Below are 27,785 nucleotides of genomic sequence, written 5' to 3' on the forward strand. Positions count from 1 at the left end.
ATTGGAAAGTCATCAGCCACTCACAGAAGCCAAAGGGACCTTAACAATAAGTTCACCTTCCTGACCTCATGGATTCCCCATCAACATCACATAATGGCAGAGAGGCTGCTGGCAGAAGCGAGCCGAGGAGAGAACGCATCTGCTCCAACCAGAACGGACCGCTCAAAAGCAGCGAGTGGCGGTGCAGTGGGTCAGTGAGCCCCGTTCTGTCCCCGCCAGAGCATCTTGTTCAGCTTTACCTGGACCACAGCACCTTCACTCTCCCCAGTCACGTGAACCACCACGGAAGTTCGAGTTAGTTCCTTCTGGTGCAGGTGAGTGAGACAAAATCAAGAATTAGGAGCATAGGAGGGAGTAGGTTAAAGACTGCCAGTGAAGCCACTGCTCTTCCCAGACTGACTGGAACTCGTTAATTTGCGTGAGCCAGATGCACTCTGTACTTCTGAGACCTCTACCTTTGGTGGGTTTTAGGTTCACAGGGATGTTTCCAGAGATGCCCCCAGGGGGCTTGGTTTTGTTTTTTTTAATTAATCAAAATAGCCCAGCACGTTTGTATATCAGTCAGTCCTGCCTGTTGCTCTCTCAAAAGAGTCTGTCCAGGGAAGTTCCCCAAGGGAAGGAGAGCTGGGGGTGGAGGACAGGACTGGTCTTGAGGACATGAGGGGAAGAAAGCACCTCTGACACGTAGGAAGTCCCAATCACGGCGGTACTTTGGATGAGCGCCATGTATCTGTCTCCAAGGGGACTGGTGGTAAAATTCACTTCCACCGTGTTCGCGCTCCTCTTGCAAGCGGTGATGTTTGGCTTCCACAGACTTCCTGTGAGTCATGAGAATCACAAGGATGGAGCTGCAAACTGAGCCCTCAGTTAAGTCCCCGAAAGGGCTTGACCAAAACAGATGTCTGTTCTGAGGCACACCTCCACAAGATACAAGCTACTACACAGCGTGTCTTCTATTTATCATCTCAGAGTAACCTGCTGCCCAAGAAAGTTTAGTGACCCCACGTCACTGCTTTGCTGAAAACAGCTTCCCTGGGCTGACGGTGATGGGAGGCACAGGCCAGGTTCTACTGCTCTCTTCTACTCTCGGCATCCATTTGGAGTGAAGGGCTGGGGGTCAGGATTTCTCCCTTTCCGGGATGGGGAGCAAGAGCCACAGCTTAGGAGACATGTCTGAGTTTATAGAGTGAGTGAATTCAGCTAGAGCTAGAATACTCTGGATTCCAGAACTCCATCCATCAGCCTGCTCTGCCCCAGCTTAACCGAACGTCAGGAAATAAGGAAGTGCCTCATGGCTTAACAGAATACCCTGACAGGTCTACTCTGTGAGAAAAGCCAGTTGTTTCAATCATGTGCCTTGCAAATCAGCACTTGGTTCATTTCCAGGAACATGATATAGAAGAGCATGCATTATTTTCCCCACCCAGGAGGCCATTTCAAGCCCTCACTCCCAGCTATCTTACTGTCTTTAGGGGTTGGGTCCCAGGACTGATTCAAGGCCCTCGGGCCCCCTACACCCCAAAGGGTCCGCCGCTCCAGATGCCGGCAGGGGGCTACAAGGAGGCGCAAGCTCCAAGTCCACCATCAGCAGGAGACACATGCTCGGCCTGCTGGGGTTCACAAGGACGCCTGTGGGGCGGGGGTGCCTAAAAGACAGGGGCTGGTGCCTCCAAACCATTAGCCTCATTAGCACCCTAAGACTATCATTACCCAGAAATGCACAGAAATCCTTGTAAACACCTTGGAAATTGGATGGTTGGGACTGATTAACCTGAAGGGGCTTATTTCAAAAATCAGAGGGTAGGGGCAGTTTCTAACAGGCTGCCTGTGAGCTGTGACCCCTGTGAGGTCACAGGTTGGGAGCATGCTTCTAGGCCATTACTTTAGCTAATGCTGCCACCTTGAATGTTTGCAAATCCAGATAGGTCCCTGTGGCCACAGCTCAGTGGTGCTGGTGTCTGAGCAGGCGGAGGACTTTAATGGAGTCCCATCCAGGCAGAGAGGGCCTTTGTTTGGGGCTAAAATGTTACTTTAATCAAGGGAATGGGGTGTTTTTCCTGTGACTTGCTCACCGCATAAACCTACCAAGAGTTTGTCAGGTTGGGGATCAGCCTTCACTGAGCAGTTTGGATACATAACAGACCTACTCTAGGCCTCAGTTCCTTCATCGTAAAAAGTCTGATTGAGCTGTGCTGGCTCGAGCTATGGATTTCTTCTCATAACAAAAGCAAATGCTGAATTTACTTACCTGCCTCGATGCATTTTTTTTTATATTTCATTACATGGTCCAGGCACCCTGGAAATTTGAAAGTTTTCACATTTTAGAAAAAAGTAACCCTGCTCCACCCCAGTGCCAACACATGTGCACACAACACATGCTTACACACCTGTAATGAATTGCCAGAACATTTCCGATGAGGGCAGATAGCAGATGGAAATAAGATGCTAACATACTGTTAAACAGAAGACTATCTACCTGCGAAATGATAACCAGAATCTAATTTGAATACAGCCTTTATCAGAATGCTATCTGTGATCCCCAAGAGAAGACCTCGAAACCAGCCATTCTTGAAAAATGAGGTTCGGTATTACGTGTACATACTGCCCCTTCCAAGAGGTGGAGCTTAATCCTACTCTGTGCCCCTCCGCCCCAGGGTGGGGTAGACTTAGTGATTTGTTTCCAAAAACTAGAGCTGGGGAAGGGAAAGATACTAGATTACATGGAGAAACCTGGCAAGACACCACTCAACAGTGACACAGGTGAGCATCACCCGTGACGTCCTGTGCATGTCACCCACCCCACAGGCGCCACAGGAAGAGTGCTTCACCTGTAGAATTCTCATCAAATTCCTATATCCCCAGTCTGATCATGAGACAAACACCTGACAAGCCCAGATTGGGGGAACATCCTGCAGGAGGCATGGCCATCACTCCTCAAGACCCATGGTCGTGAAACACGGAAACACTAAGAGACCGCCACAGACCAGATGAGATGAAGAAGACACTGGGGACTAAATGCCACTGGGACAGAAAGACGACATTAGTGGGAAATCAGATGAAATCCAAATAAAGTCTGGACTTTAGTTCATAGAAATACCAGTGCTGGACTCTTAGTTTTGACTGATAGATTGTGGTAACATATCCTATGTAAAAGAAAAGCCTTTATCAACAGTAAGAAACTGGGTGAGCACTATATGGGAACTCTTTGTACTAGCTTTGCAACTTTTCTATAAAAGTATTCCAAAATATTTTTAAAATGAGATTTGGTCTCACCAAGAAACCTGGGAACTACTGTGTAGTAAATGATGTGATGCTGAGAATACACTAGACCAGAACCAAGGAATGCAAACAGATTGGAAATTGCCCCCATTTGGCTTCAGTGGCACAGCTGGCACAGGGACAGGCGTGGGGACAGAACAGATGACCCAGCCCGAGCCGGAGTGATGTGGGAGCTGCTGGGGCCAGGCACCTTGCTGGGCCCTCCTCACCGAAGACCTTGTCTCATCCTCGCACTGACCCCATGTGTGATCGTGCAGGTGTGACACCAGAGGGCTGAGCATGTGTCATAGAGCAAGGGAAAGAACCAGTGCTCACCTCAGTGCCATCGGCCTCTCCTCCCAGCTCAGGGGGCAGACCCACTGGAGTCTGTACATCCTCAGAGACCAGCCACACATGGTCAAACTACACATCCTGCCCAGAAGCTGAGACTGGAACAAGCGTTTTGCGTCGACCGCAGAGAATGGCAGATGTGCATCAGTCAAGAAGGACCAGAGTTTGACCAGCAGCTTCACTGCGCTGTGTGTGTAACCAGGGCAACTTCCTTAAGCTCCCAGTTTCTTTTATCTGTAAATCAGGGCTGTCCCAACCTTGGGGGTTTTGACAGCCCGAGTGAGATGATGGGTGTCAAGTGCTCAGTCAGTGCCCAATGCACAGGAATGGGCTTTCCCCTCTGTTTCACCTGACTCAGTCCTCTCCTTGTGAGTGACGCAGTTGCTGTATCCCTAGTACACATGAGGAAACCGAGACTCAGCAAGGCCAAACATCTCATCCAGGGGACCTGGCCTGTCTCTACCAAACCACATACCAGATCAGGTGTCCCAGCAAGACAGAGGATAAGACAGGAGTGAGGATGTGTACCTGGGGAGGTGAAGTTCACAGCCATGGAGGGACCGTCCTCATTCATATTTGCATTGGGGATGTTATGGGCCCCAATGAAATAGACTGTGTTCAGCTCGACAGGAAAACCAATGTAGGAAAACGTCCACTGCAAAGCAAAGCGGGAACCCTTGACTTGCCACGTCCTTTTCATCTATAATTTCATTCCTTAACCCACTGCTAAAACTTATGTCTCTAGCCAATGTCTACTAAGGAAATTGACCCCACACAGTTTGCCAGTGTAACCCACAGAATCAGAGAAGTGTAAAATTCTAGAGCCAGGATATAATTTAGGGTCAGTTTCCCTCACTTGGGCCCCCCCTGCTGGCTCAAACGGTAAAGAATTTGCCCACAACGTGGGAGACCTGGGTTCAATCCCTGGGTCAGGAAGATCCCCTAGAAAAAGAAATGGCAACCCACTCCAGTATTCTTGCCTGGAGAATTCCATGAACAGAGGAGCCTGGCAGGCTACAGTCCATGGAGTCACAGAGTTGGACATGACTGAGCGACTAACACTTCCCTCACTTTGCTGATGGGGAAATTGAGGCCCAGGGATGCTAACTTGCCCAAGGCACACAGAAGAGAAATGGCCCCAAGTGGGATTTGAACCTGAACATCTAGGTTCCAGGTTGTAGCTGTCAGCAGCCTGTATGTGAATACAAATCCACACCCCCAACAAAGGACCCAGATTAGTGACAGCCCTCCCAAGTGTCTCCAAGTGCTTACTTTGCCACCAGAGGGTCTGGTCTGAGTCTGGAAGGCCTGAGTGTAATTGCACCTGATGCAGCTGTAGGACTGGAAGTGGCTTTTGCCCATCACGCAGATCTTGGTGGCCTTCAACAAGCGGATGCTGGCTGCCAAGGTGGGTAAGAGGGCAGTTGTGTATTTAGTACTTCCTCTGTAGCTGATTTGATGCTAGACAGCCTACCTGCCTTCACACTCACCGTGGCCCTCAGAGGTAGGCACTATGATTGTTCCCGGTTTACAGAAGGGGTCAGCGAGGCTGGGAATTGCAGGGAGCTGTGCCATAGCTTACAAAGGTCATAGGGACCATATGGATTCAGATTCCAAAGCCTTTCCTCCTCATAGGTGAGCCTGAGTTTCACAGGCACCTGCAAAGAGGAGGCTACCTTTACACTATCCTGGACCTCTGTTAAGAGGAACAGGTGTGCTGTGTGGAGCAGAGGCCTCTCAGTGTCCTCAGCAGCCAAGCCTGTTCTGTCCGTACCTTTATCCTTGCTGATCCAGCCCTGCAATGCCTTTTCCTCCTGTTCTTGGGTGCATAGGGTCACTCTTTCTCCTTCAAGGCCCAACTCATGCACCACCATCTACAATGACAGCTAACAAACACAGGAGCTCACTCTGTGCCAGGGATGAAGCCAAATGCCATCTAATTTACTGTGGTCTCACCAGGGCCCGCTCCTCCTCCTCTCCCCTCAGCCCCACCGAAGATGAAGTACAGGTCCCTCCAGGATTCCCCTGACAGTCTGTCTGCCTCCCCCTGGCCCCTGAGAACCTGACTGAGCAGGAACTGGAGCTCGCTCACTTCCCCGTGCTTGGCACTCCCAGACTATGACCGTACGGAATTTAGTGAGGGGACTCTACAGACATGAGCTTTAGGCCCCCAGTATTGGTTCATCCAAAGTGCCTCAGAGAAATGCTAGGACTTCCATGATGTCCTTTGGGAGATGGAAAAGTTATCTACCCAAGAGAATGTTTTCCTAAACCTGCAAGATCATCTCTGGCCCTATCCCGCTTCCTTCCATGAAGAGCAGTGTAACATGTAAAAAAGCACACCAATACCAGCACACCACCTGATGAGTTTTCGCACTTGTGCAGCCAGTACCCAGGTCAAGGAACACCCCAGGAGTGCCCCTCAGGCCTCCTTTCAGTCACTCCCCACCCAAGAATGGGCTTCTCTGGTGGTTCAGATGGTAAAGAATCCACCTGCAATGCAGGAGACCTGAGTTCAATCCCTGGGTTTGGAAGATCCCCTGGAGAAGGGAATGGCTACTCATTCCAGCATTCTTGCCTGAGGATCTCATGGACAGAGTAGCCTGGGAGGCTACAATGAGTGCATAGGGTCACCAATAATCAGACATAACTGAGCAACTTTTACCCAAGAATAGCCTCTGTCCTGACTTCTGACTACATAGAGTAGTTTTGCCTGTTTTGCACTTTCCGTTAGTGGAATCATCTGGTGGGTAGGACCGCAGGCCTGCGTCTAGAGGTGTAAGTATGAACGCCCGAATCTGGCTTCTTTTGCTTGTGAGAGTCATCCACACATCGTTATAAATCATTCATGCTAATTGATATACTGGACTCCGTTTTGTGAATCTAAGTCTGCGGTCAGGCATTGAAGGCGTTTTGTTTTTGGCTGTTGTGAATACTGCTACTGTGCGCATTCTCGTCCGTGGCTGTGGTGCACGCATGGCATGTATGGTGGATCTGCGGCACGCGTGTATGCGTTCTGCTGGGTATGCCGGGAAGGGACGTCACGGGCCACAGAGTCTGCCCATTTCTGCTTTAGTAGACATGTCGGGCCTTACCGTTGATGGATGCAGACTTACCATCTGCCCGGAGGATCCAGCTTATGTTCATCAAAATTGGAGAGTCCTCCAGGTCAACATTGCTTTTAATAGTTTCTACTCGGAGGTCCCTCAGGTCTCCTGGGGTCAGGGTGTGTCGGACCATCCATTCTGGAGACAGTCCTGGGAGAAGGCAAAACTTCCCATGACACCCTTTCCCCAGCCCAGTCCAATGCCACTTGCTCTACATGACCCACTGTGACCACCCCTCACTCACAACTCATCTCTTCTTTCAGCTAAGGCAGGCCAGACATTTCTCAGTGCTGGCTGATGTGCAGCCAAGGTGATGCTGAACCTCCTAGGCCCAACCTACAGGGCACATGTGCCCACTCTGGGTCCCTTCATACATATGTATGTATCTAATTTATTCGACATGTTTATTAGAATCGCTTCTGCCCACCCCACACCTCAGCCCGGACTCCAGCCAGCTTACCCCCATGACTCCCCCTTCCTACCCCTTAGTCTCTGTCAGTACCATCTCTTCTCCAGCTCACTCTGTCCATCCACATTTCTTGGGCAGAAACACACCCATTCTTTAAATGCTACCATCTCCAACACTCCTTCTTCTCTAAAACATTTGCTTCCTGTTCCCAAGTGTAAATGACGTCCCTCCCATGGCACTTGATCTCCTGTGCCTCTTTCCAGCCAGGAGACCAGCCCACCCGAAACCCTGGGAGCTCTGCCTTGGGCAGATGGAGGCTTCACCCGCGCCTGGTCTTCGATGACCTACTGCCGGGATTCAGGTCCCCTGAAAGTCCAACTGTACTTCTGACGTAAAGCCCTGTTTCTAGTGCACCTACCGGGTTCAGAGCCACACTGAATTGTCTGCAAGAGAGAAAGAAACTGAGTGCCATGTTGAATACCAGCAAACCACAAGACTTCATTTGCCAAATTAGACAAAACACCATCTTTTCCCTTAAATGCATATACAAGTGGTGCATGTTCAAAGAAAGGCTGATCTGGTCCCACCTCACAATTTGGGAGACATTAAGCAGCCCTATGATAGGCTATGATGGGCCATAGATTAACCACCATTTACTTGAACGTCAAGCCTGGCCATCATCTCCCTTAAAGATCAAAGGTGGGTTTACACCCCTCTCTGCAGCTCAGCCTTCCCTGCCACAAGCAGGGGATAACTCTGGACCATCACAGAGGCCCCTTCACACTAACTGTAGCCTTCTAGGACAGTCTAGAATATTTATTGAGTTTCCCCAGGTTAAAGACAGGCTGTGCCAAGAAGAGCAGAAGAATGCAGTCCATGGTACCTTTCCAAGGTTCTTTAAAAAAATTCCCCTTCTGATATAAAAGGACTCACTCGAACTATTTACCAAATCATAAAGCAACTATGATTTCATCATGTTATCTTTTAAAAAGAACTTATAAAGAATATCATCAGTATCTAAGAAAGGCCAATATTAAATCCTTTGGATTAACTGCTCATGTCTTTTTATTAAAAAAAGTAATTAGTCCTTTGGTTTGGGAATAAAATTCAAGACCTAAAAGGAAGCAGCAAGTTCCCGTGACACAGATGACACAGTGTGGTTAAGTCCACCGGCTCTGGAATTTGAGCCCTTGCAGCCTCAACATTTCTCAACACCATGAAGACAGAAGGCAAGACTTTGTTGATTTGAGTAATATGAGTTGGGTGGAACTGTCAGTCGCTCATCTTTGTCTTTTTAAAGCTGAACTCCAAGGGATGTCACCAGACAGTTTTTTAAACAAGCCACCATGGTGATACTGGGAGCTAAGTTCTTGTCAAGGGGCTGCTGAGATAAATTTTAGAAAGAAGCAAAGCCACAGCTCTAAGCTTTGCACAGAGTTCAAGCTACAGGCCTAGTAGCAGGTACTGCAAAAGCAATGAATTCTTCCTCTAGGGGAAAGGTAGGGGTGCGGTGGCGTGAGGGGGTGGGCTCTGAACTGAGACAGGACAAGGAGAGGAGCTGAAGACATCAAGGCAGGGTATGCCTTTCCATCAGCAAATGACATCACGCTTTTATGCTGCATGCTATGCTTAAGGGCAGCAATATAGCTTCAAACGCTATTTTGCAAATGAGGTTTTGTTTGAAGACCCAGAAAAGTCCCTCAGTCCTTTAAGGCAGGGGAAGAAGGGAAAGCTGCAGAGTTCAGGGGCTTAGCTCTGGGGACAAGGGCCCCAGTATAGCAAAAAGAACACGGCAAAAAAGGCGACTGGAATGTAGAAGCAGCTCTTGCGACCCCAGGCAATAACAACAGTGAACGCCTACTAAGTGCTAGGCTCTTTGCTGCTATTTTACGGCCCCTATTTTAGCTGTCCTTCACTAAATCCTGGTGAGTGAGGGATATGACCCTTCAGTTAGACAGATGAGGACACGAGGCTTATTGAGCATAGATGGCTGGATCAAGAACGCATGGTGACATCCGAACCCGTCTGATTCCCTCGCCCCAGACTTAAGCAGTCCGACGCCCGATCCCGGCTTCAGACGGCCCTCTGCGAACGCCTCGGAGGAGCAAGAGCTGATGGGTTGGGACGCGTTTGGGTCCGGGTTTGAGGGACTGGAACGCGGGAGAGGGGAGCGGACAGGGGGTGCTTACCGGCTCCGGAGGCACGGCCCCACAGCACAGCGCGGCCAGGCTCAGCAGTACTAGCGACATCGCGGGGCCACCGCCCGCCACCGCGCGGGGTCCGGATCGGCATCGGGCCGCGCTCTTATCCAGGCGCCCGGGGCCACACCTCCGGGCTCCGCCTTCCCCAGCACCGCCCGGGTAGGGGCGGCCCTCTGGCGCCCTCCCAGGGTGGGGAATGTAGTGCCCGGCCTGCAGGGGTCGCGCGGGATCAATGCCCGGGTCCGAGCGTCTCCCTGGCAGCCACGCACGCGCCGGCCCAGCGCACCGGTGCGTGCGGTGAGCCAGGTGCGCGAGTGCGCGCACGAGCCGCCCGCCCCACCCGGCAGGCCCGCCTGGCGCCCGCTCGCCGCCGGGAGCAGGTCTGGTCCGAGACGCCCGCGGTGCCCCTCCTGGCCGCCCGGAGCGCGCGGAGCGCGGGCGCTGCCGGTTAAAGTGTAGCGGGGCTGGGCCGGGCCGCCGGCGCCAGCTCCTCCGACTCCGCCGCCGACCGTCCCGGCACTCGGACCGACCTGCCCACGGTGAGTAGTGGGGAGGCGCTCGACCCGGGGCCGTGGCCGCACTCCGGAGCCCGCGGCCGGGTCGGGCCGGGAGGTCGAGTGGGTCTGGAGAACCCAGGCTGGACGCCGAGGTTGGCCACCACCCCCCCACCCCCGGGAAACGTGTGGGACGGGAACAGCAGAGTCGCACTGAGTTACTCGCAGAAATTTAAGTTGTGTGTAATTTGTGTAGTAGAAACCGTCCCTATCGCTGGTTTTCTGGTCAATGTATCTTTCCACAAAATGAGACCTGATGCTAACAGTTGGGTCTCCGAAGAAGAAAGTCTTCACGCTTTGGGTTTGGAGGCGAGTTCTTGAGTTTCAGGGAGCTCGGGATTTCTGAGCAAATTTTGCAAATTAAATGCGGCCTCAGAGAGCCGACCTAGCTGCTCAGAACCAAGTAGGGTCTGGGAATTGCGTTTAACTTGATCTCGCTGGTTAATTCTGCGCAGATGGACCAGACCCATTCTTTGAGAGACATAGTGGGTTTGGGGAAAGGTTAATGAAAATCAGCTGGGCTAACAGTGAATCAAAGTGTTTGAAACTCTTCCGCTTTAGGCGCCTGGGTTTGCAGAGGAGGGGGAGGGTGACCAACTCAAGGTCCCTTAAACTTCTAGGCTGAGTTAGCTCCACTCTTTAGATGGGAGACCAAGGCCTAGGGAGGCATGGAGTTGTCAGCTGGTGAAAAGTTGACTTAGTCAAGCAGTTGTTTTGCTGAGGTCCTGTGTACCAGTCCTGGCCCAGCTGCCTGATTCAAATTTTGGCCAGCATGGAGCAGGCCCCAGTCTCAAGGTTGGCTGGGGATTCTGGCATGCACATATGTGAGATGCAGGCGATGTTTTCCTGAGGGTTGGTCTGGTTCCTCATCAAGGTGAGTGGCTCAGGTGAGGGTATTGCCTCACCCATGCCTGGGGCTGGGTCACCCGCGGCCCCTTGCTTAACGTCTCTGAGTTGCTTTGAGCCCTAGCCCTGTAGTCCCAGAGATCACTTGCAGCTCTAATAGTTGTCTGTATTCTTGAGCCAACGTGTGCAGGATGCCCATGCTGGCATGCAAAGGTGCCAGCTAACAGGTGCCCTCAGACTGAGAACGTGGGCGGTGAGAGTATGTTCGAGGGCACGTGGGCTCCCGACTTCTGCCATGGAAGTGCAGATGCAGTCTCATCTTCCTGCTCTTGGGATTACAACCCTTGTCCGTGGGGTGCCAGACGTTTTGGTGATGGTCATTTTTCAGTGTTAGGAAGGTCACCTGGCTGGCTATGCCAGGCCATGGGAAGTCAGTCCCTCTGAGGGCAGTGAGAAGAGGCCGCAATTAGTCTGAATCTGTTCGCTGGACGAATAGCCCAGTGTCTGTATGGGCCAGGCTTCAGGCTGCACCGGCTTTACAGCCATGCCCCAAAGCAGGCCCTGTTGCGAGAGCTTGGGCTCTTGAGGGTCAAGGCTCTGGGGGTGACCAGGGATGCAAAGGTTAGTCCTGGAGACAGAGTTTGTGAGTCAGACATTTATAGGGATTAGTAAAGTAGGGAAACAGTGGAAACAGTGTCAGACTTTATTTTTGGGGGGGGCTCAAAAATCACTGCAGATGGTGATTGCAGCCATGAAATTAAAAGACGCTTACTCCTTGGAAGGAAAGTTATGACCAACCTAGACAGCATATTCAAAAGCAGAGGTATTACTTTGCCAACAAAGGTCCGTCTAGTCAAGGCTATGGTTTTTCCAGTGGTTATGTATGGATGTGAGAGTTGGACTGTGAAGAAGGCTGAGCGCCGAAGAATTGATGCTTTTGAACTGTGGTATTGGAGAAGACTCTTGAGAGTCCCTTGGACTGCAAGGAGATCCAACCAGTCCATTCTGAAGGAGATCAACCCTGGGTGTTCTTTGGAAGGAATGATGCTAAAGCTGAAACTCCAATACTTTGGCCACCTCATATGAAGAGTTGACTCATTGGAAAAGACCCTGATGCTGGGAGGGATTGGGGGCAGGAGGAGAAGGGGACGACAGAGGATGAAATGGCTGGATGGTATCACCGACTCAATGGACATGAGTTTGAGTGAACTCTGGGAGTTGGTGATGGACAGGGAGGCCTGGTGTGCTGCGATTCATGGGGTCGCAAACAGTTGGACACGACTGAGCAACTGAAATGAACTGGAAGAGGGGTAGAGAAGGAAATGGCGCCCCACTCCAGTACTCTTGCGTGGAGAATCCCGTGGACAGAGGAGCCTGGTGGGCTACTGTCTGTGGGGTCGCACAGAGTCGGACCCGACTGAAGCGACTTAGCAGCAGAGAGGGGAGGTGGATAGGGTCCCAGGAATGGATATTCCCTATTCCCTTCTTTCTGTAAGATCCTAGAGTGAGGGAGCAGCCATGGTGTCAGGTGAGACAGAAGGGCCAAGAGAGGCCTGGCCTGCGGTGGACCCCTGACTTAGATCTTCGGCAAGAAGTGTTGAGACAAGGCATGAGAGGAAGTGGCTTTCGAGATGGGAGAAGGCTGGTTTTCTTCCAAGAATGAGCAAGGTTGAGATAGTTTCTCCAGGAAAAGAAGCTGATGGGCAAAGGAGAGGAGAAAGGCGAGGTGAGCAAAATGCCAAGGTGGCTGAGCATCAGGTCGAAGGAGTGGGAGGGGGGAACCAGAGCAGCGGATGCTGGCCATTGACTTGGGATGCAGACCGAGTGACCTCCCCATGCCCTGGGTGCAGGGCTGGGCATGTGTGGGCACAGAGATGACACCGCCCTGTCTCTGGTTCTCTGCTGCCCATGGCCGGGTCTGAAGGCAGGACCGCAGAGTGAGTAGTCCCGAGTGATCCCTTTAGCCACGGCTGGTGTGCTCTGTGGGCCAGGAAGTGTGCCTGTTCAGTAGGAGGGGTCCACACTGGCTCGGATGGTCATTCTGAAAAGTGTTCCTCCGTGAGAGGGCCTTGCTGGTTAAGCATGGAGCCTCCAAGCTGGCCTGCTGGAAGGAACGCCGTTTGTTGCAACGCCTGAGCCCAGTAGTGCCGTAGCTTTGTTAATGGGATGCAGGGCCCCTGTGGGTCAGGAGGTCTCAGCTGCTTCCCCTGTGACTCTGGAAGTCTTGGCCCTTCTCAGAGCCTCGGTTTCCTTTGCTGTCAAGTGTAATGGCAGTGAGGTGACTCAGGTCTGTGAGGCAAGTGCAGATACTCTCACCTTTCCTCTTTGGCCATGAGTTCTGCTGCATCTGCATTTCTGAAGGAGCCTTGTACAGCATTCCTTCTTGTCTGAGTATTTAGTAGGTGCTTATTAAATGCTTGAATGAATCAATGAATGAATGCATACCTTCCTCCAAGCCGGGGGCCCAAGCCTGCCCAATCAGAGCTGGTTTGGGTTTCCTTCTACTCTTCCTTCTCTGGTGGGGTGAGGAGCATCTCATCTGGACTCTGGAGGACCCCTCTGTCCACTACCCATGGCCCTGGCCCCAGAGTCCCCTGGGACAGGCTCTGTGCTGCCACTGGGTTCACATCTCCTGGCTGTGCTATTCGTTCCCCAGTGCCACCCTTGAGCGAGGCTCTGGGTGTCGTAGGGCCTCAGTTTCCCCTCCGTAACATGGGGCTGACGTCAGTCCTGCTGGCCTGGCAGGGCTGTTGGGAGACTCTTAAGGGGTGGGAAAAAACTGGAGGACTTAAAGGTGCTGTGTATATTTAAGGACAGGGGAGGTGGGACAAGAAAAAGACAAATGAGCCTGGCTTTGACAAGGAGATTCCTTTGGACCCAAGTGCAGAGACACCTTCAGGCCGTCCCTTTGGTCGGCCTCTTTGTTTCTCTGTCCTCCCCGTCCCCAGGAACAAGGCCATTAGAGGTTGTTGACCTGTCCCAGGCCCGGCCTCCACCCACACAGGTGGAATTTTCCACTTTTTTTTTTTTTCAAACATTAATCAAGGCCCCAGCCGGTCAACAGTGGATTCATTGTCTCTTGAAGAGCAAGATTCAAGCTGTTTCTGGCAGACACTGGCTGCCTCCCAGGGCCCCAGCGGCCCACCCAACTGGATGGGCTGTACTGGGGGCACCTCCACCCACAGTATCGCACCCCCCCCACCGCCCGTGTTCTCCAGTTGTGGAGTTTTGCAGAGTCAGTGGTCATGCACACTTTGAGGCAGGGACCCAGAGGCCCCCCTGAGTGTTTGCCCCCTGTCCCCAGCAGGGCCACAGAGCCACAAACGGCCTCTCTGCTGCAGTGAGGAGGGCTGGCCCAGGAGGGCTCACTGGGTTAGTCCCTGTTAATACTACGAAACCCTGTGAGGCCGCAGCCTGTGTGTGCTTGCCTCGATCTCCACACGCACTGCCACCCTGGGCCTGGGGAAAGTCCAGAGCGCAGAGGAGGTGGGCACTGCTATTCCGTCAAAGCCCCATCTGTACTTGGGTGACTGAGGCAGCCTGGGCCCAAGGCGGGGTTACTGGAGAAGTTGGTGGCGGGGAGCAGTGGCAGGTGGGGCTCATACCACAGGGCTGGCCGTGTATTTCTCCATCAGTGATGCTTTAAGGACTCTGTTATTAGTAATATCCCTGTTATTCATAGTCACAGCGTCACTCTCCGTACTGAAGGGGATGAGTGAGGATGCAGGGAGGAGAGCAAGGAGGGAGTAAGGCCACGGTATGAACTTGACAAAATTACCACGTGCTTTTGACTTTATGCCTGTAATTCTCTGAAGGGTGTTTTTGGCTCATTTCTTTTTCCTCTCATAACCAACCTAAGGAATGGGCAGCTCTGTTCCCATTTTATCGATGTGGAAACTGAGGCCCAGAGTTGCTAAACCATGAGTGGTGACAGAGTTGAGACCACAAACCATGGATCTTGACCTCCGGCTCCTTTCACTCTTTTTTTTTTTAAGTAGTGAAACTTGAACGTGAAGCCTCAGTATATATGACACACATACAGATGGTGATGTTGCATATTAGTGTGAGTTATCTTGTAAGTTCATCTTTGTAATTTATGTGTGTGTGTTTGACTTAAATATTCACAACCTAATAGTCAAGAGCTATGTTTCACTCACTGGGAATTTTTAGGACTTCAAGCTCAGGAGGCAGCATCTCAAGTGACCATGAGAGAACTGCTCCAAGGAGGCCAGGCTGGAATAGCCAGGTTATACAGAAGTCTTACAACAAAGGGCAGGTAGTCTGAACATCAGGAGGTTATTGTTAAGTAAAGAAATCCAGATAACCCAGGTTAAGGAATCCAGCACTTTTCCGTGTATGAGAGGATGTACGGTCTGAGCTCACTGAAATCATTCCTTTGATGTGTACCTCACTTATCTGGGGCCAGTATCCTGTGTATTTTTTTAAATTACTTTATTTTTATTTGGCTGCGCTGGGTCGTGGTTGTGGCGTGCAGGGGCTTCTCTCTAGTTGTAGCACGTGAGTTTCTCATTGCGATGAAATTTTAAAATTATTTTAAGAGAGTTTTCCCGAAAGCTGTTATCTCATTTACATTTACTGTAAAGCTTCATCATATCAAGTTATTTTGCTTGCAACAGATGCAATAACGTCCGTCTTATTTGACTTCTGTTAAACCTAGGTATGGAGAAGGCAATGGCACCCCACTCCAGTACTCTTGCCTGGAAAATCCCATGGATGGAGGAGCCTGGAAGGCTGCAGTCCATGGGGTCGCTGAGGGTCGGACATGACTGAGCGACTTCACTTTCACTTTTCTCTTTCATGCATTGGAGAAGGAAATGGCAACCCACTCCAGTGTTCTTGCCTGGAGAATCCCAGGGAGGGGGGAGCCTGATGGGCTGCCGTCTATGGGGTCACACAGAGTCGGACACGACTGAAGTGACTTAGCAGTAGCAGCAGCATCTTAATATTCAATATTTCTCAGTTCACGTGAACCTGAAAGTCATTTTGGCCTGTTTCTCTTTATTTGTAAGTACTTTCTTTGAAATTAAATAGAGCTCTTTATAAATTCAATGTTGATGATACTATCCTTTCCAGAGGCAGAGATATCTCATAGGTGCAATGTGTACATAGGCATATAAATAGGCAAAACTAGAGATCTCATGGTTTTACCTAATTATGAATCAGGTATCACAATATAAACTTGCTAGTTTACAAAGAAAAGTTGGAATACATTACACTGGCCAGCTCAGATGATTAAGGTTTTACTCTTTGTGAAGTTTGGCTGAGGGAACTTTTCCAGCCCCGTGAACTTTAGAATTGTCACTTTGTCTCTTTTTTTCCTTGGTTTCAGGTATTGCCTGATTGAGCTAATTAGGCTCAGTTTCAGGTCCTGTGGCCTGTATTTACATTTTTGTCCTGTGGAGATTTGCAAGAGACAGACAGTTGCTTTTAGTTCCCCAGAGAACAGGTCTTTCACCTAAAGGATACTGAAAGATTGATTTCCCCAACTGTATATTATCAGTGAGAAGATTTCTAGCTTACCTGAAATGTACGAGTTCTGTGAAAGAGTTTCAGATACCTTCAAAAGCTTGTATAAGGCCTTCAACAAAGACCCTCATTCCGAGTTTACCAGTTAAACCCAGAGAAAAATCACTACTTTTATTTTTTTACTAGCTCTTGAATTTTAGTTTGCAGTTTTTGCTTATTTGTATGGCTCAGGAAATCCTATTGGTTTCCTTTAGAATGTTTAGTATTTCCTGAGGGGCAGATTTATATACCTTGTCTTGAAATGCCATATAGTATTTCCCAGTGAAGCATGCCTGTCCTACAACATAATTAAACAAAAGAGATGATAATCATCTTCTATAAAGCCCATTAAATATACCAGTTTGATACACTTTCATCTCAATTTTGTCAACTTTTATACCTTTACTTTTCGTTAGTGTCTGATTAACAAGCTTTCATCTTATAGGAAGACTTTCAGTTTTTGTCTTTTTATTCAGTGTTTCCTGCCCATTTATCTGTTTTTATATAAAAGGCTCTGGGATCCCCAGAGAGAGGTTCAGTGGAACTCAGGCCCTTTGGCCTATCTGTTGCCCCAAATAATTGCTGGTCTGGTACTCAGTGTAAATTTTTCTAGCTCATTAAATATTTATTTTAACACTGGGGGTGAATAGATCAGACTTGTTTGGCTTTTACTGTTGGGAACTAGTGGGGGTATCCTTTGGCCCATTTAACTTTAGGTAGTATAATATAAAACCTTGTGTTTTAACCACATAAATGTCCATTTTATTTATCATACTCTAAACAACCATATAAAGATTTCTTTATTCATTTGAGATAATTCCTTTAAAATTTTTTACCTTTTTGGAAATAGTATCTAGAATTTCCTTATAGGATTTTTCCCGAAAACCCTAATTATTGTACTGCTTTTGTTATCATCTGTAAGACCCATTGAGGGGAAGCAAAGACCACAAATGAAGCTTCCCAAACCAGTTTTTCTTACTTGTTTTAAACTACAGAAGTTCTTAATTATTAGATATATTTTTTCCACCTTAAATTTGATTTTTGTTTTTATCAGTTCAGTTCAGTCGCTCAGTCATGTCTGACTCTTTGTGACCCCATGAACCGCAGCACGCCAGACCTCCCTGTCCATCACCAACTCCCGGAGCTCACTCAAACTCATGTCCATCGAGTCGGTGATGCCATCCAGCCAACTCATCCTCTGTTGTCCGCCTTCTTCTCCTGCCCCCAATCCCTCCCAGCATCAGGGTCTTTTCCAATGAGTCAACTCTTCACATGAGGTGGCCAAAGTATTGGAGTTTCAGCTTCAGCATCAGTCCCTCCAATGAACACCCAGGACTGATCTCTTTTAGGATGGACTGATTGGATCTCCTTGCAGTCCAAGGGACTTGCAAGAGTCTTCTCCAACACCACAGTTCAAAAGCATCAATTCTTCGGCACTCAGCTTTCTTCACAGTCCAACTCTCACACCCATACATGACCACTGGAAAAACCATAGCCTTGACTAGACAGACGTTTGTTGGCAAAGTAATGTCTCTGCTTTTGACTATGCTATCTATGTTGGTCATAACTTTCCTTCCAAGGAGTAAGCGTCTTTTAATTTCATGGCTGCAATCACCATCTGCAGTGACTTTGGAGCCCCCAAAAATAAAGTCTGACACTGTTTCCAGTGTTTCCCTGTCTATTTCCCATGAACTGTGTTTATAGGTACCAATAAAACAGCTTTATAATGAGAGTGCTATATATTCACCAGTTTGTTTCTCCAGTTTTAAAGGGATCCATCATTTGACCATTAATAAAATATATATTAATAGTGATTCAAACCACTGAAGTGCATGAGGCTTCCTCATAAGAGAGTGGGGCAGGATATTACCTAAGCAACATCCAGAGGGTTTGCTCTCAAAATAGCATGGCAGAGGTCAAGTTTTCAAAACAAGTACATGTAGACACACACGTACACCGAATGTCCTAGGAAGATCATGTAGAAGTTTACAGCTCAAAGACCCGGAAGAGGAATGGAAGCTTTCCCCTAGAAGAACTTTGTTTAACATCAAAATTCTGAAAAGATATTTTTGTCAAGCCAGCTTTTTAACCTTAATTTAACTGCACATGCAGTAAGAGAGGCCTCTCATTTTTAGGGCAAGATTTCCTTTAGTTCCCAATTAAGTAGGTACTTGTAAGTTTTGTATGTACATTCACCTGCCTGGGGAATTAGCTGGAGGTTGGCAGTCTGCCATTCCTTTTATCTGTTTGTACCTGTGCTGGGCTTCGTTGCGGTGCGGGCTCTCTCTAGCTGTGGTGAACAGGGGCCACTCTCTCGGTGCAGTGTGCAGGCTTCTCATTGCAGGGGCTTCTGTTTCGCAGAGCACAGGCTCTAGGGTACACGGGCTTCAGCAGTGGTGGCTCCCAAGCTCTAGAACGCAGGCTCAGCAGTTGTGGTGCGTGGGCTTACGGCTCCGCAGCGTGACGGATCTTCCCAGATCAGGGATCAAACCCGTGTCTCCCACATTGGCAGGTGGATTCTGAGCCACCAGGGAAGTCCTCCTTTATCTTTTATTTTTTAACCTTTATTTCCCATTCTGAAGTTGGTTTGCTGAAATAAAATGACTAGTGATGATTCAGTGTGATGCGTCAGTGTGCCGCTTGAGAGCGTGAGTCCTCTAGGTTTGGCGTCAGATTTTGTTTCGGCTCCCTCTTAGGTGTCTTGGGTTCTCCGAGTGGCACGTAAGACTACCATGGTGTTCAGATCTCAGCGTGGTCAGTTTTTCTTCGAGTCCCTGGTTGAGCGGGTTGTTAGTGAAATGAGTGGGTCTCCCTATAGGGACAGCTGCCCAAAATGCGGTCTGGCCACCACCTCTCCTGCAAGTTTCTTAGTTACCTCAGCCAGGAGGAGAGAGTCCCTTCTTTGGAGCTCCGAAGCGCTCATAAATTTCAGTTTTGTTTTTTTTTTAAATTTTGACAGTTTCTATTAAGGTCGCTGATTCAAGGAAAACCAACAAGCCAGTCTTCCCCCCAATGACTCAGGCAGGAGTTAAACCTTCAGTTCAGTTCAGTCGCTCAGTCATGTCCGACTCTTTGCGACCCCATGAATCGCAGCACACCAGGCCTCCCATTCCATCACCAACTCCTGGAGTTCACTCAGACTCACGTCCATCGAGTCGGTAATGCCATCCAGCCATCTCATCCTCTGTCGTCCCCTTCTCCTCCTGCCCCCAATCCCTCCCAGCATCAGAGTCTTTTCCAATGAGTCAACTCTTTGCATGAGGTGGCCAAAGTATTGGAGTTTCAGCTTTAGCATCATTCCTTCCAAAGAAATCCCAGGGCTGATCTCCTTCAGAATGGACTGGTTGGATCTCCTTGCAGTCCAAGGGACTCTCAGGAGTCTTCTCCAACACCACAGTTCAAAAGCATCAATTCTTCAGCGCTCAGCCTTCTTCACAGTCCAACTCTCACATCCATACATGACCACTGGAAAAACCATAGCCTTGACTAGACGGACCTTTGTTGGCAAAGTAATGTCTCTGCTTTTGAATATACTATCTAGGTTGGTCATAACTTTGCTTCCAAGGAGTAAGTGTCTTTTAATTTCATGGCTACAGTCACCATCTGCAGTAATTTTGGAGCCCCCCAAAATAAACTCTGACACTGTTTCCACTGTTTCCCCATCTATTTCCCATAAAGTGATGGGACCAGATGCCATGATCTTGTTTTCTGAATGCTGAGTTTTAAGCCAACTTTTTCACTCTCCTCTTTCACCTTCATCAAGAGGCTTTTTAGTTCCTCTTCACTTTCTGCCATAAGGGTGGTGTCATCTGCATATCTTACGTTATCATAAGTTAAACCTTACTCAATGTTTAACTGAGCAGTCTTCCCAGCCTTTAAGCTGAGAATAACCACTCACTATCTAAACCGAGTCTGCCAGTGCCTTTTACACTGAGCAGAATCTTCCCAGTACTTCAGCTGAGGATAACCGAGGTACCACTTCTGGAAACTAAGTTTCAAAGATAACTTATTTCCCCAGTATATGAAACTTAATGATCATCAACCGATAATGGGAGATCCTAGAACTAAGGAGAGACTCACCCAGAGTTGTCTGGACTCCTCAAAGAGGTGGGTGGGCACAAGTCGCCTCTGCTGGTACCAAGGCTCCAGATCCTTGTAGAGTTCAGGTGAAGGAGAGGAATCTGCTCTGGTCCCTTCATCAGTCTCCATAACTGTAAACAAAAAATATTCACAACCTTAAAGTTGAGAGTTCTGTTTGATTTGGCGGGAATTTTTAGGACTTCGTGTCAAGAAGGCAGCATCTCAAGTAAACCTGAGAGTTGCTCTGGGGAAGTGGAGGGAGGAGCCAGGTTATATACGAGCTTTGCAACAAAGGGCAGGTAGTCTGAACATCAAAAAATTATTGGGAGTTAAAGAAAACCAGATATCTCAAGCTAAGAGGTTTAGCACTTTTCTGTGCATGGGAAGATCCATGAGTCTGCCTCAGCTGAAATCATTCCTTTGCTATGCCCCTCAGCGCTCAGGGGCCAGTATCCTGAGTTTCTTCAGGGCTCACTGTCCGGAGTGGCTGCAGTGTGATGGCTGCTATACGGCAGGTATTCCTTCCTTCCTGAGTTCCCTCCGGGCTCAGCAGCTCACCATCGGTGGTGGCTGCAATTGCTGATGTCTGTGACATCCTTCATTTACTGATACGGCAGGAAATATTCCATTTCTTATTTGCATGTCATAGAACAGCAATACTGTTTTCTGTGAAACCAGGAAACCCCATGAAACCTGTGAAACTCTTGAAACCAGGACCCGTGGGTGCAGGTTGATGTCATCCAGCAGCCCTGCTGCCTGATTGATTTCTGTACTTCCATTCAGTGATAGAGCTGTTTGTAGTTGGCCCAAGGAAAACAGTGGACGTTTTTGAAGCAGTTCGCCTGGCATTCCTTAGGGCTCTCTGCAGCTAAGCCCCTCCAGCAGCTTGAGAGGGACACGTGGACATGTGTGGGAAAGCTGGCTGACTCACCTCTCACTGTTGGTTTACAGATCAAAGTGGCTGGCTACCTACACCTGGGGCTGCTCCAGGGTTTGATTTGGTGCCCCTGCCATGCTGTGGCTGGGATGGCACTTTGAGAGGGGCGTGTTCCACACCTCCTGGGCCTTGTGGCCGTACGTGGAGAGTGGCTCCAAGCCTGTGGTAGTGCCTGAGTGAACGTGGGTTGAAGATCAAGGAGGCCTGGCAGCTGCTGCTGTCTACCCTCTGCTCAGCCCTGTGTTTGCAGCAGATGCCAGAACTGGCATTGCCAGCAGTGGGAAGGGACACTTTGTCCTGGGGCCTTGGGCAGGCCACCTCAGCAGATGGGCCTGGGCCCCCAGGGGTTGACGTCCAGTCCTTAGTAGCATGTCTTCAGCTCCCTCTGAAGGACCACACTTGTTTGGTTTTTAAATTTTAATCTTGAGTGAAATGATTTTTAAAATGTAATTAAAGTTGTTATGATAAAAACAAAGATACCTTGCATTTAAGCCCATTATCTTATTAGGAAAGAGACTTCAAGTCACTGTGTCAGATTGGTGGGAACATTTGTAAAACTGCCTTTTGATTCGATGCTTATCTTTCACAGACAAAAATAGCATGCAGGCTGGCCCTGCCCACCACAACCCCCCACCCCCACCTCGAGCCTGAACCCTTCACATCTGGGTGTGAGGTGGGTGTTTCTTAATTGAGATTTTTTAAACTGATTGAAAATGTGTTTGAAGGAGGAAGCAGATAGCAAACCTTTGTGGAATGCCCCGACTTCTGTGGAAGAGGGTGGAGTCCACGAGCCAAGACCAGGCTCCCGGCCTCAGCGTTTCTCCCGCTCTGCCTTCTTTCTTTTAGTCCGTTAGCAGGGAGATTTGAGACTCAAAACAGACAGCAAAAACGAAAGCCCTTTTTGTTGTGGAAACTTTGGAACACGTACAGAATTAGCCAGAAGAGCGCATTGAACCCCACGTGCCACCCCCTCACGAGTGATCCTGGTCTGTTTGCCCCCCAAATCCCTGGGTTATAAACAAAATCCCAGATACCACTTTTTTTTTTTCTGTTGGTATTTCAGTAGGTATTTCTGAAAGAGTCACTGTAAGCCACATAACCACGAGACCAGTGTCACATCTGACAGACAGTGACCTCTAAATACCCTCCTGTATCCACTCAGTGTTCAGATTCTCAGGACCTGAATGAGATCCATGGGTCATTCTCTCTCCACGTTTGGGTTTCCCTCCGTCTCTCTCTACCTTGTTTTTCACTTGAACTTGTGGAAGAAATGCCCCTTGGCCTGCATTCCGTGCGTGGGATCCCTCGGGTCCTTTCATATCTTCCTCTGACATTCGAATTTCCTCTGAATCGGTGGGTGGATTTAGCAGTGTGAGCAGACTCGGGCCTGGGAGTTTTTGGTGAGAATATTTCATTGTGTCACCCCTGTCTCCACTTGAGGGAAAATCATTTGATTTTTCAGTTGCGTCCTGGTGGTAGGGATACTGCTAGGATGCCAGCGGGACTTGGTGGGGACTGGCCCACGGATAGGCCGAGGTGGGCAGATTCCTTAGTGCCGACCCCACCCCTTACAAGAGCTGTCACTGCCCCTCTGTGCCTCGGTTTCCATTTTTGCCTCCTCTTGTGAAGTGAACACTGTGTTTTTACACACTAGTCCATAACACGTGGACTTCCCAGCTGGCACAGTGGTAAAGCAACCGCCTGCAATGCAAAAGACATGGGTGCCATCCCTGGGTCGGGAAGATCCCCTGGAGAAGGAAATGGCAACCCACTCCAGTATTCGTGCCTGGAAAATTCTGTGGACAGAGGAGCTGGTCAGGCTACAGTCCATGGGGTTGCAATCAGTCAGACACAACTGAGTAACTGAACACGCACACACACACACACACACTAACAAGCATTTACTGAGTGTCTTAGTTTTCTGAATGTTGAGCTTTAAGCCAACTTTTTCACTCTCCTCTTTCACTTTCATCAAGAGGCTTTTTAGTTCCTCTTCACTTTTTGCCATAAGGGTGGTGTCATCTGCATATCTGAGGTTAGTGATATTTCTCCCGGCAATCTTGATTCCAGCTTGTGCTTCTTCCAGCCCAGCATTTCTCATGATGTACTCTGAATATAAGTTAAATAAGCAGGGTGACAATATACAGCCTTGATGTACTCCTTTTCCTATTTGGAACCAGTCTGCTGTTCCATGTCCAGTTCTAACTGTTGCTTCCTGACCTGCATACAAATTTCTCAAGAGGCAGGTCAGGTGGTCTGGTATTCCCATCTCTTTCAGAATTTTCCACAGTTTATTGTGATCCACACAGTCAAAGGCTTTGGCACACTCAATAAAGCAGAAATAGATGTTTTTCTGGAATTGTCTTGCTTTTTCGATGATCCAGCGGATGTTGGCAATTTGATCTCTGGTTCCTCTGCCTTTTCTAAAACCAGCTTGAACATCTGGAAGTTCACCATAGATGGGGAAACAGTGGAAACAATGTCAGACTTTATTTTTGGAGGCTCCAAAATCACTGCAGTTGGTGATTGCAGCCATGAAATTAAAAGACGCTTACTCCTTGGAAGGAAAGTTATGACCAACCTAGATAGCATATTCAAAAGCAGAGACATTATTTTGCCAACAAAGGCTGGATGGCATTACCAACTCGACGGACGTGAGTTTGAGTGAGCTCCGGGAGTTGGTGATGGACAGGGAGGCCTGGTGTGCTGCGATTCATGAGGTCGCAGAGTCGGACATGACTGAGGAACTGAACTGAACTGAATTGAGTGTCTACTCTGTGCCTGGCTCTGGGAGCTATGAGCTCCATCCCCCGCTGATTGTGAATAAACAAACATGGTCATGGCTCTGGACAGGCTCTACTATAGAAATCTTGGTAGACCACAGTCACTCTGCCACTGAGCCTGGCACAAAGGGGACCTTCAGCGCCCCCGAGAGGGAAGAACAGTCTCTCTTCCTGATGTTATGCCTTTACCGTGTAAGCGGGCAATGCCAGGGTCTTCTGTCCCTGCAGCCCACCTCTGGTTTTGGCTCAGACTTACCCAGACCCACCGCAGTGGGTCCCTCCGCATCCTCACTTTCACGTGGGCCTTCTCTGCTGCAGGAACCCACTCACCCAGGTTCGGGCAGCCCCGAGTGCAGGGGCGTTCATGTCTGGAGGGGCTCCTTTGTATCTCAGGACCAGCTCCAGAGGCTTCGTCCCTGATCCCCAGCATGTCAGGGAGGGTCCCCGTGGGAATTGAGTCCCTGGCAGCAACCACAGTATTGCACGTGCCTCCAAAGTGCATCTGTGGGAGCACACCAGCAGCACAGATTGGATCCACAGACACGCCTGCGAGGGAAGGAGGAGATGGCAGGCAACCCCGGGAGCTGCCCCTGGGTGGTAAGGTTTCCCATCTTACCCTGCTGTTGGTGAGACCACCACCATGGGGGTTTGAGAAAGCAGGGAGGTCACTGTGGGAGTCAGGAACTGTGAACGGAGGGCAGATGCCTGGAATGCACGGTGCGAGGTCTCACTGCAGAGGTGAGGAGGGAGGAGCTGCAAACATCAGAGGCCCCGCAGAGGCCAGTGCCCACGTCAGCAACCAGAAACCCCCTGGCCTGGGTCACACAGCAGTCCCGGCAGAGCTGGGGATGAAAGCCTGGCCTTCGCTTGGTGTCAGACTTGGGGCTCCCTACTGGGGCTCTTTTGGCAGCCTGAGCAGCCTCTGCCCGGTCCTGTGGCCCACCCTCAGCCCCAGGAGGGCCCAGGCCGCCAGAGTTGTCTCTGAGGCAGCGAATGGTTAGCTGTTTCAAGAGAAGAGGGGTAAGTTCTGATTGATTTGTTTATTTGGCACCAAGATGTGGGAGATGAGAGTTTTAGGAAGAGAAACTTGACTTTTGAAGAAAATAAATCTTTTAATTAAAAGATAAAGTATTTATAAAGATAAACATGAAGTATTTCCTGCTGTGCTGTGCTTTTGTGACTTCATGGACTGTAGCCTGCCAGGCTCCTCTGTCCATGAGATTTCCCAGGCGAAAATACCGGAGTGGATTGCCATTTCCTGCTCCAGGGGATCTTCCTGACCCTGGGATGCAAGTCACGTCTCTTGCATCTCCTGCATTGGCAGGCAGATTCTTTGCCACTGTCCCACCTGGGAAGCCCCAATCAACATGAAAGTATACTGATGTGAATTTTCATTTGTATAAAAATTATGTGTGTATAATTGCACACCCAGGTGATCATCACCAGGTCAGGATCCATAATGTTCCCTGTGCCCTTTCTTTTGTATTTAGGATCTGGGTTCCTAAATCCAAACCCACACCTCCTGCAGTGGAAGCACAGAGTCTTACCCACTGGACTGCCAGGGAAGGCCCACCCTGTCCCCTAAGTGGTAGCTCTCTCTGCCCCGGCACAGATGTATGAATTGAGCGCCCACGTCTCAGACAGCCAAGGTGTGGCAGCCGTAGGCTGCGTGCTGGCCCAGCCCCGTCACATCTCTGCTCCGCCTTACAGAGGGCCAGGCTCTGCATTGGGACCGAGGCCACAGAGCCTTTGGCTGGGGCGGTGGGTTTCAACAGCTCATTTCATTCTTAGAGTGGAGGTCTCCATACGTGGTATAAGGAGAAGCCCCAGGATGGACGTGGCCAATGGCCAAGGCGGGCTTCTCAGAGGGAGCATTGGCTGAGCAGGGCCTGAGGGAAGGGAATGAGTGACCCAGGTGTGATGCGGTGTGGACCTGTTACCTGGAAAGGGGAACATGTGCAAAGACCCTGTGTGGGACAGAGGGAAGGTGGTCCCAACGCCTGGAGCCCAGAGCGTGAGGCTCATGGTTGGGTGAGAAGTGATGTCTGGGACAGAGGCAGGAGGCAGGGCTGGAGAGGGGCCCTGGAGCTGTGAGGATGCTGGCGGAGTCATCTTGGGAGGACTGATGACCTGGTCTGGGGGTGGGCAGTGAGGTGCCTGTGGCAGGAGGAGGCAGCTGCCCAGGGTTCTTGACCGGACCATTGCTCCCTGACGAGATCCTTCCCACCTGGGTCCTTTGCACGTCTGCCTCAAACTCACCTCCCACCCAGGGCTGGCCCCTTAGGTGGCCGTGCCATCAAGAAGGCTGTGCCGGACTGCAGGAAAGCAGCTGGACTTCAGTTTTCTTGGCCTCCAGAGCCCTGGAAGGCACGTGGTGCCTCGTTCCCATTCCATGTACTGATGGTGACTTTATAACTCCCAGGATGCGGCTTTGTTGGTCAGGCCCGTGCTGGGCGGGTCCTGTGTTTGAGTTGAAGAGGGCCAGGTCTCCCCGCTCAGGCTTGTTTCCCTTTCTGTGATGTCGGACTGACGGCGATGACGGTGACAGCCATGAAGCCTGCTCACCCAGTGTCTTTGGGGGGTTCACAGTGTGTGATATACCCATATGAAGTGCTCAGGATGGGTGGCTGCCCCTTTTGTTATTGCTGTGCTTATAACGGATTCTGTGGCTTAGTGGAGCTCTGTGAACAGACAGTGGCAGGCTATAGGACAGTAATCATTTGACCCACCCAAAGCCCGGCCTAGGAGGTTGAGAACCTCATTACAGGTCTTGTAGGAGAGTGGGTCAAGGCCGGGATTGGAAGGCCAGGTTGCAGGCAGGTGGCCGGCTCTGAATCCTTCATTGGAGAACTGCCCCCCGCCCCCGACCCTGGAAACCCCCAGGAGGGGGAGGATGGTGGTGCCTCCACCACACTTTTTACAGTTCTCCCTTGGGATTGTTGTCACCACTCCGGCCCATGGGCTCAGAGAGAATGTGAAGGCCAAGTACCTCTGAGGACCTCTGCCAGCCTTGGGAACCAAGGGGCTTAGTGCCCAGGTTAGCTTACGCCGTGTCTGTCGTGATAGGGCTACACGGTCGGTATGTAAAGAGTTAGCAGGGTGCTTTCTCATGACCGGGCCATTTTTCATGCTCTGTCCCCCAGCAGTGGACAGTGCGGCTTTCATCATCGTTTGCCATCTGAAACAATCTGGGACAGACCTCGAGGTTTCAGTCCTGCACAGTTCTCTTTTGGTTGAATTCTTAGAAGTGGGACTGCTGAACCAGAGGGCTGCCCCTGTATAACCCTGAGGTGCCCATGACCTTGGAGAAGGTGTACATGCTCCCCAGCTTGCTCAGAGCAGAATCACTGTTACCATTGGCCCTGCCCGGCGGAGCTTTTCAAAGGTTGAAGAAGTTCTTGAGCGCTGTTTCGCGTGCAGGCCTGGCCGAGACTGCTGCCCCCTCTCCAGAGTTCTGTCCTCTCTTCCTGGGTGACTGACAAAGGCCAGGATCTCAGTGGCCCCAGGGATCTGATGCTAGTCTGGTCCACTGGCCCAGAGCTAGAAAGGAAGTACACACGCATGCACACACGCACGCATGCACACACACACACGCACGCATGCAGTAAATTAGGAAGAACCTTCTTCAAGGGTTGTTTCAAAAAAGTTTGGTCAGCCTTCCAGCTGTGCAGTTCTAGAGGCTGTGTCTGAGTATGGGTGCTCTAGATGTGGGTAAGCATTTTTTTTTGGTCAC

General features: G+C 50.0%; 2 protein-coding genes across 29 annotated transcripts in view; one reads left to right on the forward strand and one right to left on the reverse strand.

Annotated features, from left to right (window-relative positions):
- The window catches only part of IL17RB (interleukin 17 receptor B), an 18,306-nt gene extending 8,709 nt beyond the window's left edge, over nucleotides 1-9,597 (reverse strand). For 4 of the 25 annotated variants that reach the window (XM_086367500.1, XM_086367493.1, XM_086367516.1 and 1 more), the window contains exons 1-8: nucleotides 9,315-9,555; nucleotides 7,544-7,586; nucleotides 6,726-6,866; nucleotides 4,882-5,009; nucleotides 4,138-4,264; nucleotides 2,249-2,296; nucleotides 676-818; nucleotides 240-305 (exon numbers count right to left, since the gene is read on the reverse strand). In XM_086367500.1, coding sequence (XP_086223626.1) covers nucleotides 240-305; nucleotides 676-818; nucleotides 2,249-2,296; nucleotides 4,138-4,264; nucleotides 4,882-5,009; nucleotides 6,726-6,866; nucleotides 7,544-7,586; nucleotides 9,315-9,374 — 756 coding nt within the window. In that variant the 5' untranslated portion in view covers nucleotides 9,375-9,555. Of the gene's footprint in view, nucleotides 1-239; nucleotides 306-675; nucleotides 819-2,248; nucleotides 2,297-4,137; nucleotides 4,265-4,881; nucleotides 5,010-6,725; nucleotides 6,867-7,448; nucleotides 7,587-9,314 lie in introns of those variants that run through there. The other 21 variants (XM_086367502.1, XM_086367498.1, XM_086367519.1 and 18 more) reach the window with 15 other exon arrangements.
- Nucleotides 9,598-9,692: 95 nt separating this feature from the next.
- The window catches only part of CHDH (choline dehydrogenase), a 93,090-nt gene continuing 74,997 nt past the window's right edge, over nucleotides 9,693-27,785 (forward strand). For 2 of the 4 annotated variants that reach the window (XR_015151540.1, XR_015151541.1), the window contains exon 1: nucleotides 9,693-9,865. The gene's annotated coding sequence lies outside the window, so the exon portion shown is untranslated. The remainder of the gene's footprint in view (nucleotides 9,866-27,785) is intronic. The other 2 variants (XM_086367491.1, XM_086367492.1) reach the window with 1 other exon arrangement.

The sequence above is a fragment of the Bos grunniens genome, chromosome 22 (assembly GCF_055505025.1).
Source record: "Bos grunniens cultivar Pamir isolate PY7600 chromosome 22, Bosgru_T2T1.0, whole genome shotgun sequence".
NCBI lineage: Eukaryota > Metazoa > Chordata > Mammalia > Artiodactyla > Bovidae > Bos > Bos grunniens.